The 12,638-nt window shown below is 53.5% G+C and overlaps 1 protein-coding gene across 2 annotated transcripts in view; it reads right to left on the bottom strand.

Moving 5' to 3' along the window:
• The window catches only part of EPHB1 (EPH receptor B1), a 44,028-nt gene extending 34,364 nt beyond the window's left edge, over positions 1-9,664 (bottom strand). The window contains exon 1 of one of the 2 annotated variants that reach the window (XM_015871222.2): positions 9,386-9,664. In XM_015871222.2, the coding sequence (XP_015726708.2) occupies positions 9,386-9,443 (58 nt within the window). In that variant the 5' untranslated portion in view covers positions 9,444-9,664. Of the gene's footprint in view, positions 1-7,404; positions 8,719-9,385 lie in introns of those variants that run through there. The other variant, XM_085512670.1, reaches the window with a different exon arrangement.
• Positions 9,665-12,638: the final 2,974 nt, after the last annotated feature.

Genomic DNA, 12,638 nt, shown 5'->3' with positions numbered 1-12,638 from the left:
GTGGGGCTGGGAGGGGCACTGGGCCTGGGTAGTAAGGCCACCCAACACCTCTGCAGGATAGCAAGCTATGGGAAAATGCCAGCTCCACGACCAACACAGGGCATGGCCAGCACTCACCTCTAAAAGCACAGTGGAAGAGCAGCACAGGGGCAGAGCAGAGGAAGCATTCATCCTGGGGGGACTCACAACATAAATGGAAAAAAAACCTGAATGAGCCATCAGCACGTAGCAATCAAACCCACATGTATTCTAAGAGGAAGGAGACAGGCTTCAAATGCAAGGCTCATGCAATGCTGCTGGTGCCAGGCATTGCGCTGCATGCGCTCCTGGCCTGGGAAGCCCAGGAGGAGGAGGCCGAAGGAGGAGCACTTGGCTCCCAGCTGGCTGCACACACTCCTGCCCCCAGCCCATGAGCATGAGCACAAGCTGGGAAAAGACTGGAGCAGAGCAGGCAGGAGGAGAGCCATCTGCACACCGGGAGCCAGGCCAAGGCGTGCTGGGAATGGGTATTTTCCCCCCACACCATTTCCCTTACTGGGATGCTCCCCTGTCCCTTTGTATTGCCATCACTAGTGGCCAACTCCTGACCCAGGAAACAGTGTGACCACAAAGCAGAGCTTCCGCACACAGCATCTCCAAGCCAGCACCAGGGGGGCAGGGAAACCCAAACTGTCCGAAATTGATGTCCCCTGGGAATGCTGAAGTCCATCTCACACCAATTGCAGGGCACAGAGAGGATGCTGCAGTGAGGACAGCCCTGAGACAAGGTGGAGGTGCTGCCTCCAAAGGGCTTCCCTTATGTAGGGGAGGTGAAGAGGAAGCAGCCCCTGCTCCGGTCATAGGGACACTGCCACCACTTGGGCTGAAATCCCACCTGGTCCTGGCAAGGGGTCTGGCATGGAATGGCTCTGTTTTATGCAATGCTGCTTTGGCTCATTTTTAAAGCAGTGTCAGCTGATGATAAATTTGCCCATAAGCTCATCTCCATACCACCTCTCCCGCTGATGACACTGACCCATCCTCCCTGATTGTGGTTTCCTTGCTGAAATAAATCACTGTAAGTGCACATTGTGCTCTGGGCCTCATTACTGTTCATCACCGTCTGCACGATGGAGCTGTCACATCCTCATAGATGCTGTCACCTGGGTAACCCTGCAGAGGCCTGGGTGGGACAGAGGATGGGCACATGTGCCCATGGGAGCCCTGTGATAGCCCCTATCAATGGGGGAAACCTCCTCTTGGAGGGCAGAACTACTTCTCTCCACCCCTATCTAGGACAGATGGCACAAACCCTGAAGGAAGAGCTGGGCATAAAGGCAGTAGGATGCTTCCTGAACCTTTGCCAACTACACACCCAACTTCAGCCCCACGCACACTAGTGCGCAAACCCCACTGGGTCACCCTGGATAAATCCAGAGCAGCGTTACAAACTGCACTTCCAACGGTAAGTGAAAAGCTCTGTGCCAAACCCCCGCGAAGACTGCTCGAGTGATAACAATGCAGAGGCATTGTTTGCCTGTCACATGGCTTTCAAAAGGCAAACACTCAAAAAGCAAGAGGGAGTAATTAAAGCTTCTGCTAATCTTGTAGTGTCCGCATGGAAAAGCAGCCCGTGGCTCTGACAGAGCCTGCAGCAGCACCAGCAGCTCCCTGCTGGGATCCACGGGCAGGAGATGCTCAATAGGAGCCAGCAATGGCACAGACCCCCACCAGAGTGAGCCACGATTGTGTCCCCACACCCCATCCTGGCCCCTGAGGAGCGGAAATGCATCTCCTTCCGATCCTTTGGGTGTGCCAAGCTGGAGGTTTCCAAGAGCACACCCATAAACGTGGGTCAAGGAGAGGACGTGCTCCATAGGGTGACCACACAAGCGCTTCCCAACACCTGCACTCCTTATAAAAACCTCCATTTGCTCCCAGTTTCAAAGAACCACCATGTCCAATCCAGAAGCTCAGCCCTCGAGGCAGACCTGCTGTGGGATCATTGCACAAATGGGCCCCATGGCACCAGGAGCCCCAGCAAGCTCCTGCCCCACACCCTGCACCCCAAGGAGCTCTGCAGCCCCCCAGCCAGACGAAGGACAGGGGACACAGCACTCACACGTGCAGGCACAGGCTGCGGGGAACCGCGTTGCAGAAATAACACAGGCACGCAAACAAAAGAGCGCAAGCCATTAATCTGGGTGAACCAAAGGAAATGAAATCATTATGTCTGCAGCTACAGCATCCAGAAGAACAAATTTCCTGCCTGGATAATAAATGGATTCTTTTGTTTCACGTTGGCCCCGGCCACGTGACTGTCTTGGCCTATTCCTCATCCAAAACATCTTGCTGTATAAATACCCAGACGGGCTTGGGTTTCAGCTGCTAAAAATATGTTTTAATTATAATAATATATAATAATAATAACACAAAAAGCTACATGCTCCCCAGCCCCTTTCCTCTTAAACAACCCCTGAAGGCTTTCCAGAGCACAGGCAAGGGAACAAAAAGACCAAAGTTACTAACGACAGCCACAATCACTAAGGAAAGGCCCAGGCAGCCGAGTAACAGCCCCAGGTTGCTGCTGCAATAAAGAACCCTTGTCAGAGGGAGCACTGAGGCACACAGGCCAACCTTGAAACCCTGTGAGCATGGCATGGTGCAAGAGCAAAGCCCCACAGGTGCTGGGGAATTCACTCGAGCAACAGGCAGTGCATTCACACCTACCCTGCACATTGTGGGTGACTTGCTAGTGCTGAAGCCTTTCCCTCTGATGTCAGGTGCTCCATCAGGAAGGAGGTAGGCCAACAGCTTCAGGACAAAGCCCTTACTCAAAGATCGTAAGCTTGCTTCATGCACCACGCCAGAAGCAGCCCAATTTCTTCTCCCTTTCTAGATCATCTATAATTTCAGTTATATTTGGGATGGAGAACTGAAGACTTTGGGATAGGTGAAAGTCTGACTGTAAGGCTCATTTAAGAAGACAAAGCCACGCACACCCAGACAAAGCGAACTATTAAAAACAGAGCATGGTATCTCAGGTAATAAAGAGCAAGACATGAGAACCAGCCTGGGAATTCAAGTTTACAACTTCTATCAACTTCATATGCTGTAAAACTTCACCTAGTTTATAAGTTTCTCACCAACTTCATAAAAGATGGTTTATTATTATTGTTTTCTGACTCTCTCGCCTTCGTAAAATGTCTCTCCTAGTCTGTGTGGGTGTTGCATTATAAACATTTGCACTTGGATTCATTCAAGACTTATGGAAGCTTTCAAGGTAACCTATTAGGAATACTTAAAGTGTTTCTGAGGCATCACAGTCTCCCCCTGAACGTTTCAAGACTTTAAATAAATAAATAAAAACACATTATTGCAGCAAACTACCTCCAAAATGCACCAGGTTGCAGATTCAAGCTGTGTTTGGAAGCAACCCAAGCCAGCCTGGTGGAGAAGGTCCCTGTTTCATTTGGTGTGCTATCATCGGAGATGCTGGCATGGGAATGGACTTTTCCCTTTATTAACTTCCAGTTAATCAGTATCAGTTACTTCCAGTAACTTCAGCATCACTGCTTGCATCATCCCTACATGCTTCGGGATGAAAGCTTTGGTCACGCTTTGAGAACAGCTCACCATCAGCATCCAGAGCACACCCACCCCAGTTTTGGGGCTGCTGGTGCAGCACTGTGAGGATCCCTGCACTCCATCACATTATATCTGCACCTGAATACAGACAGACTCGCTGTGGCACAGGAGTTACTCCCTATTAGGAAGCACCAAAACCCCGCAACCTGTCTGCAGCTTTGATGCAGGATCAAGGATGCATCCCATGGGGATGTGAGGCGCTTGGAGCAGCTGCTTTGACGAGCAGACAGATGTAAAAGCACAAGTTTCCCATCCCTATTAGAAGGAACAGGGGCTGGCCAGCCCTGTGCACACAGCCCAGCCCTGGCACGCTGCTCTTCCACACCAGGCAGGGCTCACAAAGGCAGAGCAGGAGGGTGCCCGCAGCAGCGGCCTCCTCAAAGCAGCCCTTTTCCTCCAGCCTCCATTGAAGGCTGTTGAAGTTAATGAGCGTCTTTTTGTAGCCTCCAGCAGGCTAGAGAGCCAGCCTTTCAGTGCAGCAGCCTCCCGCCTCGGTAATAACCCAAGTGTGGTGTAGGGAGGAATAATAAAAGCCAATTTTTAGACAGTGATAGAATACAACTAGCTCGTGACCTTGCAGATCCCACCAGCAACTGCCTACCATGGCCAGAACCTGCATCTCCAAGCTAGCAGGAGCAGACAATATACTCCTGGACACAGAAGAAGGTTGCACCAACCGCATGGCACAGCAAGAGCCAGCTCATTGCACACTGCAGCTCATCCACCAAAAGCCTGAGGAGTTCAGCAGAGTTCGATCTGCAAGTATAAAGGCTTGAACAGCAAAAGGCACAGCTCAGAAAAGCCTTTCAGGATCATCAGCTCCACCACCAAATCAGACCTACAGAATCCCATCACTGAATCACGTGCACACATCTCTTAGATACCTCCAGGCACGGGGACTTCACCACCTCCCTGAGCAGCTCATTTCAATGCCTAATCGCCCCTTCCATGGAGGAATTCATCCTAATATCCAACCTAAATCTCCTCGCTGGACTTATCCACATGCACAAAACTAATGGGCAGCTTCACCACAGGCATGCAGGGTTTTGCTCAGGATATGGTGAGGCTCTGTAGCCCCAGGCTCCTCTTCAGCCCATGATTTCCAGCACTGAGGGGGGGATGCAAAGACACTCATTGCTTCAAAAACAATTAATGGAGGGGTTGAGCAGCCACACAGCAGTGGTCAAGGCTCCTCTGAGTTGCAGCACAGAGGCCTTCTGCCACTTGAAAACAGTGTATCACACAGTACTTCTGGCAACACAGCCAGCTGTTCTGGTAATCTTGAAAAGCTGAATTTTGTTCATTTCCAACACATTTGTTTCAAATTAAAAGCACAGCTGAAGCCTCAAGGAGCTCTCTGGAAATATCCCATTGCTCCTCTGTCCACATGCTTGATTTCCATCACATCCTCCTGTTTCAGAAGACTTATAAAATTGAAGCCATTGCTTTGAGTTTGCCTGACCTCTGGCTCCTAAAGATACTTCTGTGTTAGATAGCAACTCCAGGTGGATTCAGGGAATATTAGATTGGAGAAGCTCAGGTCCTATGAGGCCAATGGGACTAGAAGCCCACGTCCCCTGAGGATGCCCTCTAGGCCACAGGGGCAGGAGTCCCTCCTCAATCACAAAGAGGACTTCCCAAATATTCAGCTTTCCCAGAAGGTTCAGCCTCTCGCCTGGCCCAAGATACAGACACCAGTTCCAATTGGAAAGCTTAAAAATATATATATACATAAAACAAAACCACCCATCAGCCTCCCACAGCTGAAGGCCTGCATTCAATCCCTTTCCCCACACACCTTAAATGCAACATTCCCTTTTCAACCTTTCTTTCTCCGTGCTCCACGTTTTCCAGGGGAAGATGCAATTCACACCCATCCAACTCCTCCACGGTGACTGGATATCTTTCAAGCCAGAAGCAATTACCCCCAAATTAACAGGACCCTTAAAGATGGCAGCGAGTCAATGCAACTACCCCAACTAGGCCTTGCAGGGGGCTTCCAGTCAAAGCCCTGCAGCTGACTGTAGAACAAAAAATATAAGAAAATAAAATAAATCCTCTGTAAAACATCAGTCCCTGTGGGAAGCAGATGGTTCGGCACCAGCAGGAAGGGGCAGACCCAGTATGTGTTTCTAGCAGAGGGGCATGGCCTGTGGGTAAAGGCCCAAGCCTGCTGCGGGGCTCCAACTGGATGCTCCTCACAGGAAGGGGGAAATTAATCAAAATAGAGCTGGGCACGGACACCAAAACCTCAAAGCAAAGCAAGAGGGGTCTGAGTAACCAAACCCTGGGTGTCTGAGATGCTGGTGGTGTGGCTGAGAGAAGAGCAGGATTCCATATTCTGGAAACAAAAAAGCCTACACAATGGGTGACAGAGTCCCCGCTCACATGAGAGGAAATGGCCTAAAAACAAGGATTTCCACAACCTCTTGCCTGTTCCCAGCAACCACTTTACCTTGCTGCAACATAAATTACAGCTTAATCAGCTCTGAATGCCGGCAATGCTGCCTGGATGCCTCCCCAGATATTAAAAGCTTCTCTCGCTGCACTAACAAGCACATACCTGAGGCCTTCTGAGCCCTTAATTACTCAGCATAGTTATTTCCAAATCAAAATATCTAAGTAAATAAATTAAAAACCTTAATACTTTGGTGCTTTCCCCCCCCCCCCCCCCCCCACTTTGTAAAGGCTTTGAAAGGGATCCACCTGCTTACTAATGAATACAAGCAAATTACAGCTGTTATCCAAAATCCCTCTTCTGGTTGGAGAGTTTTGTCTCATACTCAAGGGATGTGAGGACATCAGAGGCAGCATCCCCAAATTCAATTCTTTCCCTTTGGGCTGTAGTCTAAATCAGCAGCCTCAGATCCCCATAGAACCACCAAGATCAGACAAGACACTCAAAATGACCAAATCCAACCACAAAACAGACCTCCCGAGTCCCATCCATCACTCAACCACACCTCTCAGCACCACGTCCACATACCACAAATTCCTCCAAGGATGGAGAACTCCACTTGTCTGGTCAGTCCATCCCAATGTCTGGCTACCCTCTCTATGCAGAAATTCTCCCAGTATCCAATCCAAGCATCTCCTGGTCCCCTCTTGAACCACCACCCTCTGTGACTCAGAGCAACTTGTTACAGACAGATCACAGCCACGGCAATCAGATCACACCAGGCTGCGGGATTAGCAGGCAAAACTACAATTATTCAGAAGCATCGAGATTAACTACCAAAGAGGCTTAACAGAGCTGAGCTAATTAACTAATTTTGACTGAGTAACCGATCAGTTAATAAATAAAAGTCAATGAATCGATATTCAACAGCTTTTTCTTTTCTTCGTGAGGTTGTTTTCTCGCAGCAACTCTCAGTTGCACAAAAGGAGACCAACAATCCTCCGTTAACCAAATATTATTGTAATTAAAAATTCAACAGGGAGGGTCTTTAATTATTCATAGGAGGGACGATGCTCGCTATCAGCAGGCTGGCTCTCTCCCTCTGGACCTGGCCCAGGGATGCTCGGTGCTACGGCTCTGCAGCTGCTGCTCATGCAGGACCAAGCACCCCAGAGCTGGATACCCAACGGGAAGATAGATATACTTCAATTGACTGCAGGTAGAATCTTTCAGACCATTCAAAGCTCTACAAGCCCCAACATCCAGCGAAATGAAACAGTAATAAATACCGAACGGAACGAGTTAATCCCCGCTGAACACTCTGTAATATAAAGCACGGGGTCTTTGGCTCTTACAGACACACATCCCCTTTTTCTCACCATTTCTCACTAGGCAGACCAGCTGGAAGATGCACGATGATAAGAGATGCCCCAGCAGCAAACCATGGCTGGGATCCACCAGCTCTCAGACACGTAGCAGCCCGGCCACACCAGCTCCAGGTTTCCTGCAGCCCAGGACGTGCTGCTCTACATCACTGCTGGCGAACACAACTCACCCTGCACGAGCGTTCATGCGTGCCAAGCTCAACGGCTCGAGTGTTTGCAGACAGCGAGCAAGGTCAAATGGAAATGTGCTTTCGGATCCTAATGAATATTTGGGGGAAAGCATTCCCCCGCCCCCTCCCAGCTATTTACTCAGCCCTGCGATTAAGCGACTGCTGTGCCGCCGTGTTCGGAAGAAGCAGAGTGCTGCAGCATCCTCCAGAGGCATCCTGTGAGCCCGGGCTCCTGCCTTCAGCTGGGCAACAACTGTGGATAGAATGAAGCAAAAGCTCAGCCTGCGCCCCGTGCCTGCCTTCCAGCAGCTCCTCCAGGGCTCCTCTATGCATTCGCTGCTCCGAGAGCATCTCCAGCAGCACAGAAATATCGGCAACAGCAGCCAGCTCGCAGGCTTTCCCCCTCCAGCATTGTTTTGCTGATGTCTCCATCGCTTCCAGCGCTTGTTTGCTTCTCTCTCAGAGAGCCACCAGAGCCCCATAAGTTATTCAACTTTCAGCTGGCTGCGCTGCGTTGGGGGAAACTGAAATTCAAAGCCTTGATGGAGGCAGGGGGAAAAAATAATAATAAATGAAGACCTTCACCTTAAGGAGGAGGAACAAGATGGAATTGAGCCGCAGGTGCGGTGCCAGCATGATGGGTTTGCTGCGGGAAGCAGCAGAGGACCGCCCAGGGACGCCGAAACTTCATCCTCCCCTCGCCTACGTCCCCGAGCCTCGAAGCAAGCGGGAAACAGGAAGGCGACCGAGACAAGGAATAATGAGTCAGTGATACCAGCAATTAGGCAAAAAAAGCAGAGCAGGCATCTGCGGGCGAGGGCCCGTTCCCATGACTTAACAAAACGCTCTCCCTCCAGGCTGCTGGATCTGGGTGCGCTTCTCTTGCCAGCGCCCAGGTTCTTCCTTCCCCCTTGGGTTTTCGTTTCCACATCGTGCGAATTAAAGAACAGAAGTGAAAAAGAAAAGGGATGGCTCTGGGTAGCGCGGAAGCTCAGGACTCGTAACATCTCCGGAGATACATCCCTGGTTCAGCCCCAGGCACGGCAGCACGAACAGTCCTGCGGGGGCGGCGGAGGAGCACTCGCCCCACGCAGCACCGGGCAGAAGCGGTGGAAACCGAAGGACGCGAGCAGCGAATGCGCGCTCGGAGCCAAAGAACGGGAGAGGTGACCGGGGCTGCGGGGACGGCTCCGGGGCATCACCAAACCCGCTGCCATCCGGGCGGGCAAGCAAAGCTCCGCCAGCCGCCGGCTCGCTCTGCTAATGATGCGATGGGTGGGCGAAGCAGCAGCCGCACGCAGGGGCTCTCCATGACCCGCGGACCCCCCGGGTACGCCCCGTATCCGAGATGCGCTCAGCCCGACCAGTGCTGCCGTCGCTGTTCGATCTCAGCCCGGGTCCGGTCGGCACGCGAACGGCCGCGGGCAGCGCTGCTCCAACCTGCAGCGATACCAACCCAGAGCATCGCACGGGGGTCGCGGAGGAGACCCGGCACAGCGCGACGCCCTCGGGGCCGACGTGCAACGCTCCGGGCAGGGCCGACGTTCGCTGCCCGACTAACAAAGAGTTGGGGGTGCGGGAGGCGCGGGGCGAACCCGCGGTGCTCAACAGGTGGAGCGGGGAACGGCAGCGCACCGCGGCACCGGGCAGCACCGCGCGGGCCGCTCCTTCCCCCCGAACCGCAACGCACCGGGAGCGGGACTCGCGGATCCGGGGGATCTCCCGGCAGCACGGCCCCCCTCCCATCACCGCACGCTCCGTCCCGAAGCCTCCTCCCGACCCCGGCCGCTCGCCCCCCGCCTCACCTTCCACGGCGGCCGCGGCGGCGGCCAGGCAGAGCAACACCACCAGATCCGCAGCCATCGCCGCCCCGGGCCGGCGGACCCCGCCGCGCAGCCTCGGCCTCCCCCCCGGGCACCGCGCGCCGCTCCGCAGGCGTCAGCCGCCGCCGTCGGGAGGGCATGGGCGGCGGGAGGCAGCCGGGCCGGGCCGGGCCGCGCCGAGCGGAGCCGCGGGACCGCGCCGCCCGCCCGGGTCACATCGCCGCCGCGAGTGCGGAGTGTGCAGCGCCGCCACGACGCCACCCGCCCCCGCCGCCGCCCGCCACGCCCCCGCGGCCCGGCCGCCAATCGCAGCGCAACGCCCGCACCGCCCCGCACCGCCCCGCAGCGCCGACAGAAGGGAGACGGCGCCTCCCGGCGGCAGCAACGGGAGAACCGACGGGGCGGGCGGGGATGGAGCTGCGGGCAGGGGGGGAATCGGACGGGACGGGCTGGGGGGAGCAGAGCACGGTGCCATAGGAGGGAGGCGGCGGGCACACAGCGCGCCCCGAAGTGCTCTGCTGCAGGGGGTGCATCGAGAGGAGGGAGCTTGAACCGCACATCGAGGGAAACCCCTTCATCCTGAAACACAATTCCTTCTCTTCGTGTTCTGGGGACACAGGTGCTGGTTTTGGGGTACCGCCAGCCCGAAGCTTTGCAGTGGCCACTTTCCTTCGGACCCCTCTCACCAAAGGTTTCATTCTATCCTTTGGTGGGTCCCGGCCACCACCTCCATCATTGGTCCCTATCAGCGCTGCAGGCAGACAGGGGACATCGCCCCCTCCCACTGAGGGGCCCTTTGATGCCAGTTGAGCCTCTGGACATCGTTTTTTTCTTGCTTAAGTGGAGGAAGGGCAGCAGGGGAAGCTGGGAAGGGGAAATGCTCGCAGCAGCTCTATGACCAAAATCACAGCTCTTTGATCAAAACCAGAGGCTGCAAAGACAGCTTTAAACACTTACCTCCATTCTGGTGCTTTTCTTTTTTTTTTTTTCTTGAAAAGCCAAGAAGGAAACCAAATTGCTTCCGTTTACAGCTGCCGGGGTTTGGTTACAGCAAGCAAACAATAGGAAATCTGGCTCCAGATAAGAAGAAAGCTGAACCCGCTCTGATCTTTCAGCCAAAACTCCGACTATCGGGGCTAATTCTGGTAGCGAGCACAGGCTGCTGAGCACAGGCATCACCATCCCACTGGGGTTGTTTCACTGTGGGTGCGCAATCGGCCCCCCTGCCCTGTTTCTCCTATGCCCGAGATAGGAGACCCATCAGCTCGCTTCCCAAGGACACGGGATGCCCACGCCGAGGTTTTCCCCTGGCAGCCTCTGGAGGTCAGCAGCCAGCAGCTCTGAGCCCTGCACGGGACAGTCCCGTTTGTGTAGTGCAGTGCCCTCCACCTCCATTTGTCATCTGGTGTCTGAAGGACGAGGCAAACCCTCTGCAGCTAAATCATCGCTGCGTTTACAGAGGCTAGAAATAGCTGGGAATGTAAAATTAAAATCATAATGATCTCTCGGCGAATTTATTAGGTAGGATCTGACGTCGTCCTGCATAAATCTCAGGGTTCCTGGTAAATACTGAGCTTTCCAGGAAGAGCGAGGCACCAGCAAGCAGGCAGGGAACAGGGGTCTGCCTGTGTGGGAGACAGCAGGGCTGAGGCTGCACCCAGACCCTGCAGAAGCCCCCAGGGCAGGGAGTAGGAACATCCCAGAGGGGGAAATGCTGGCACGAGAAGGGAGAGGCAGGGAAAAGCAATAGCAGAGGCAGACGAGTAGGTTTGCTCTCCTTGCATGGACATGTGGTTTGTATCCCACTATGGGCACAGAACTGGCATCCCAGCATGGCCATATAGTTGGTGTCCCACTACAGGCATAGGGTTGGCATCCTACTATAGGCTTTTGGTTTGGGCTCATGGTTGCGTGGCTGGTAGCCCATTATAGGCTCAGGGTAGGTGTCCCACCATGAGCGTGTTGGCACTTACGTGTGGTTACTGTAAGTCCTCATTTCCACTGCTTGTTGAGAAACCCACAGTGCAGGGAAAGAGTTTGGGCAGAAGCATGAATGTAGTTCTGCTCCCCTCCTGGATCAGCCCTCTCAGGTGGGCAGCACCTGCTTTGGATCCTTCACTTCTGCCCCAGGCCTTTCCCTGCACTGTTTGCCTTAAAGCACATGTACTTTTGCAGCAGCACCTTGTTTGCATCCCTGATGATGCCACACAGGCAACCATCCCTCCAGCACACACACAGTCAGCTCTGTGTCCTGTGCCCCCAATGGAGATGACAAATGTCATTAAACCCTTAAACAGGGCAGCAAGAGAGCAGCAGCGGGAGACCTCCCCCCGCAATTCCCACCTAGTAATTTTAGAAGCCTCTGGTTAATTTTAGCCAGGCTGGCTGGAGGATGTCTCCTGGGGCTTCTGCTCCTGCACTTTCTAGGAAGAAAAGGTGGCAGGGTCATGGGCAGCCCAGCTCGTGATCCCCATGGGGGAAAAGGGGGGGCTCTGCTACCCCATTGCCATCCAGTCCCTATCAACACCCGGTCAGCTGGCTGGGCATTCTACTCCCCATCTCAGCTTCCAGAGCTGCTTCTTGCTGGAACACACAGCGCATCCTTTCAGCAGAGAAATACAAAAATATTTCTGCTGGCACAGCTAAACGGCCAAACCCCAGCCAGGCGCCTTGAATGCACTTCTGACTTGTATTGCAAAATCTACTGTTATGCTCATCCACACCTTCGCCCCTAAAACTGTCAACATTACTGCTTCTGAGCCCAGATCAGGTATCTCACAGCCCAGCCAGCCTGGTCCAGCTCAGATTTAGGATCCTGTGCTCTGCAGTGATGTTGGGGTGAGTGGCAGAGCTCTCAGATGGATTTGTCTACCAGCTCTCTTCCTCCACAGCCCATGCAGATCTCTTCTATATGACAGGATAAACACTCACAGCTTTATTATGGAAAATGAGCAATTAAACCAACCCAGATTGATTTATGGCCAGCACAGATAAGTCCTCCTTACACAAGCCAGCTCCAGCTTAATGTTTGGACAGTGTATTTTTTGCTCAGCTTGCATTTTTTAAGTCTCAAGCTCAAATTTAACTCCCCCATTAGAAGAGCTTTGAGCTCCTTTCTCTACCCTTACCAGTGAGTCCCAAGTTTTCTGTGTTATGGAATTCTCAGAGGGTGATGAGGCCCTGGCACTGCTGCCCAGAGAAGTGTGGCTGCCCCATCCCTGATGGTGCTTAGGAC

Source organism: Coturnix japonica, chromosome 12, assembly GCF_054131305.1.
Source record: "Coturnix japonica strain WE chromosome 12, WE-NBRP24, whole genome shotgun sequence".
Classification (NCBI taxonomy): domain Eukaryota; kingdom Metazoa; phylum Chordata; class Aves; order Galliformes; family Phasianidae; genus Coturnix; species Coturnix japonica.
Note: the sequence above shows the minus strand (reverse complement) of the source record. Positions and strands in the feature narration are given on the sequence as shown.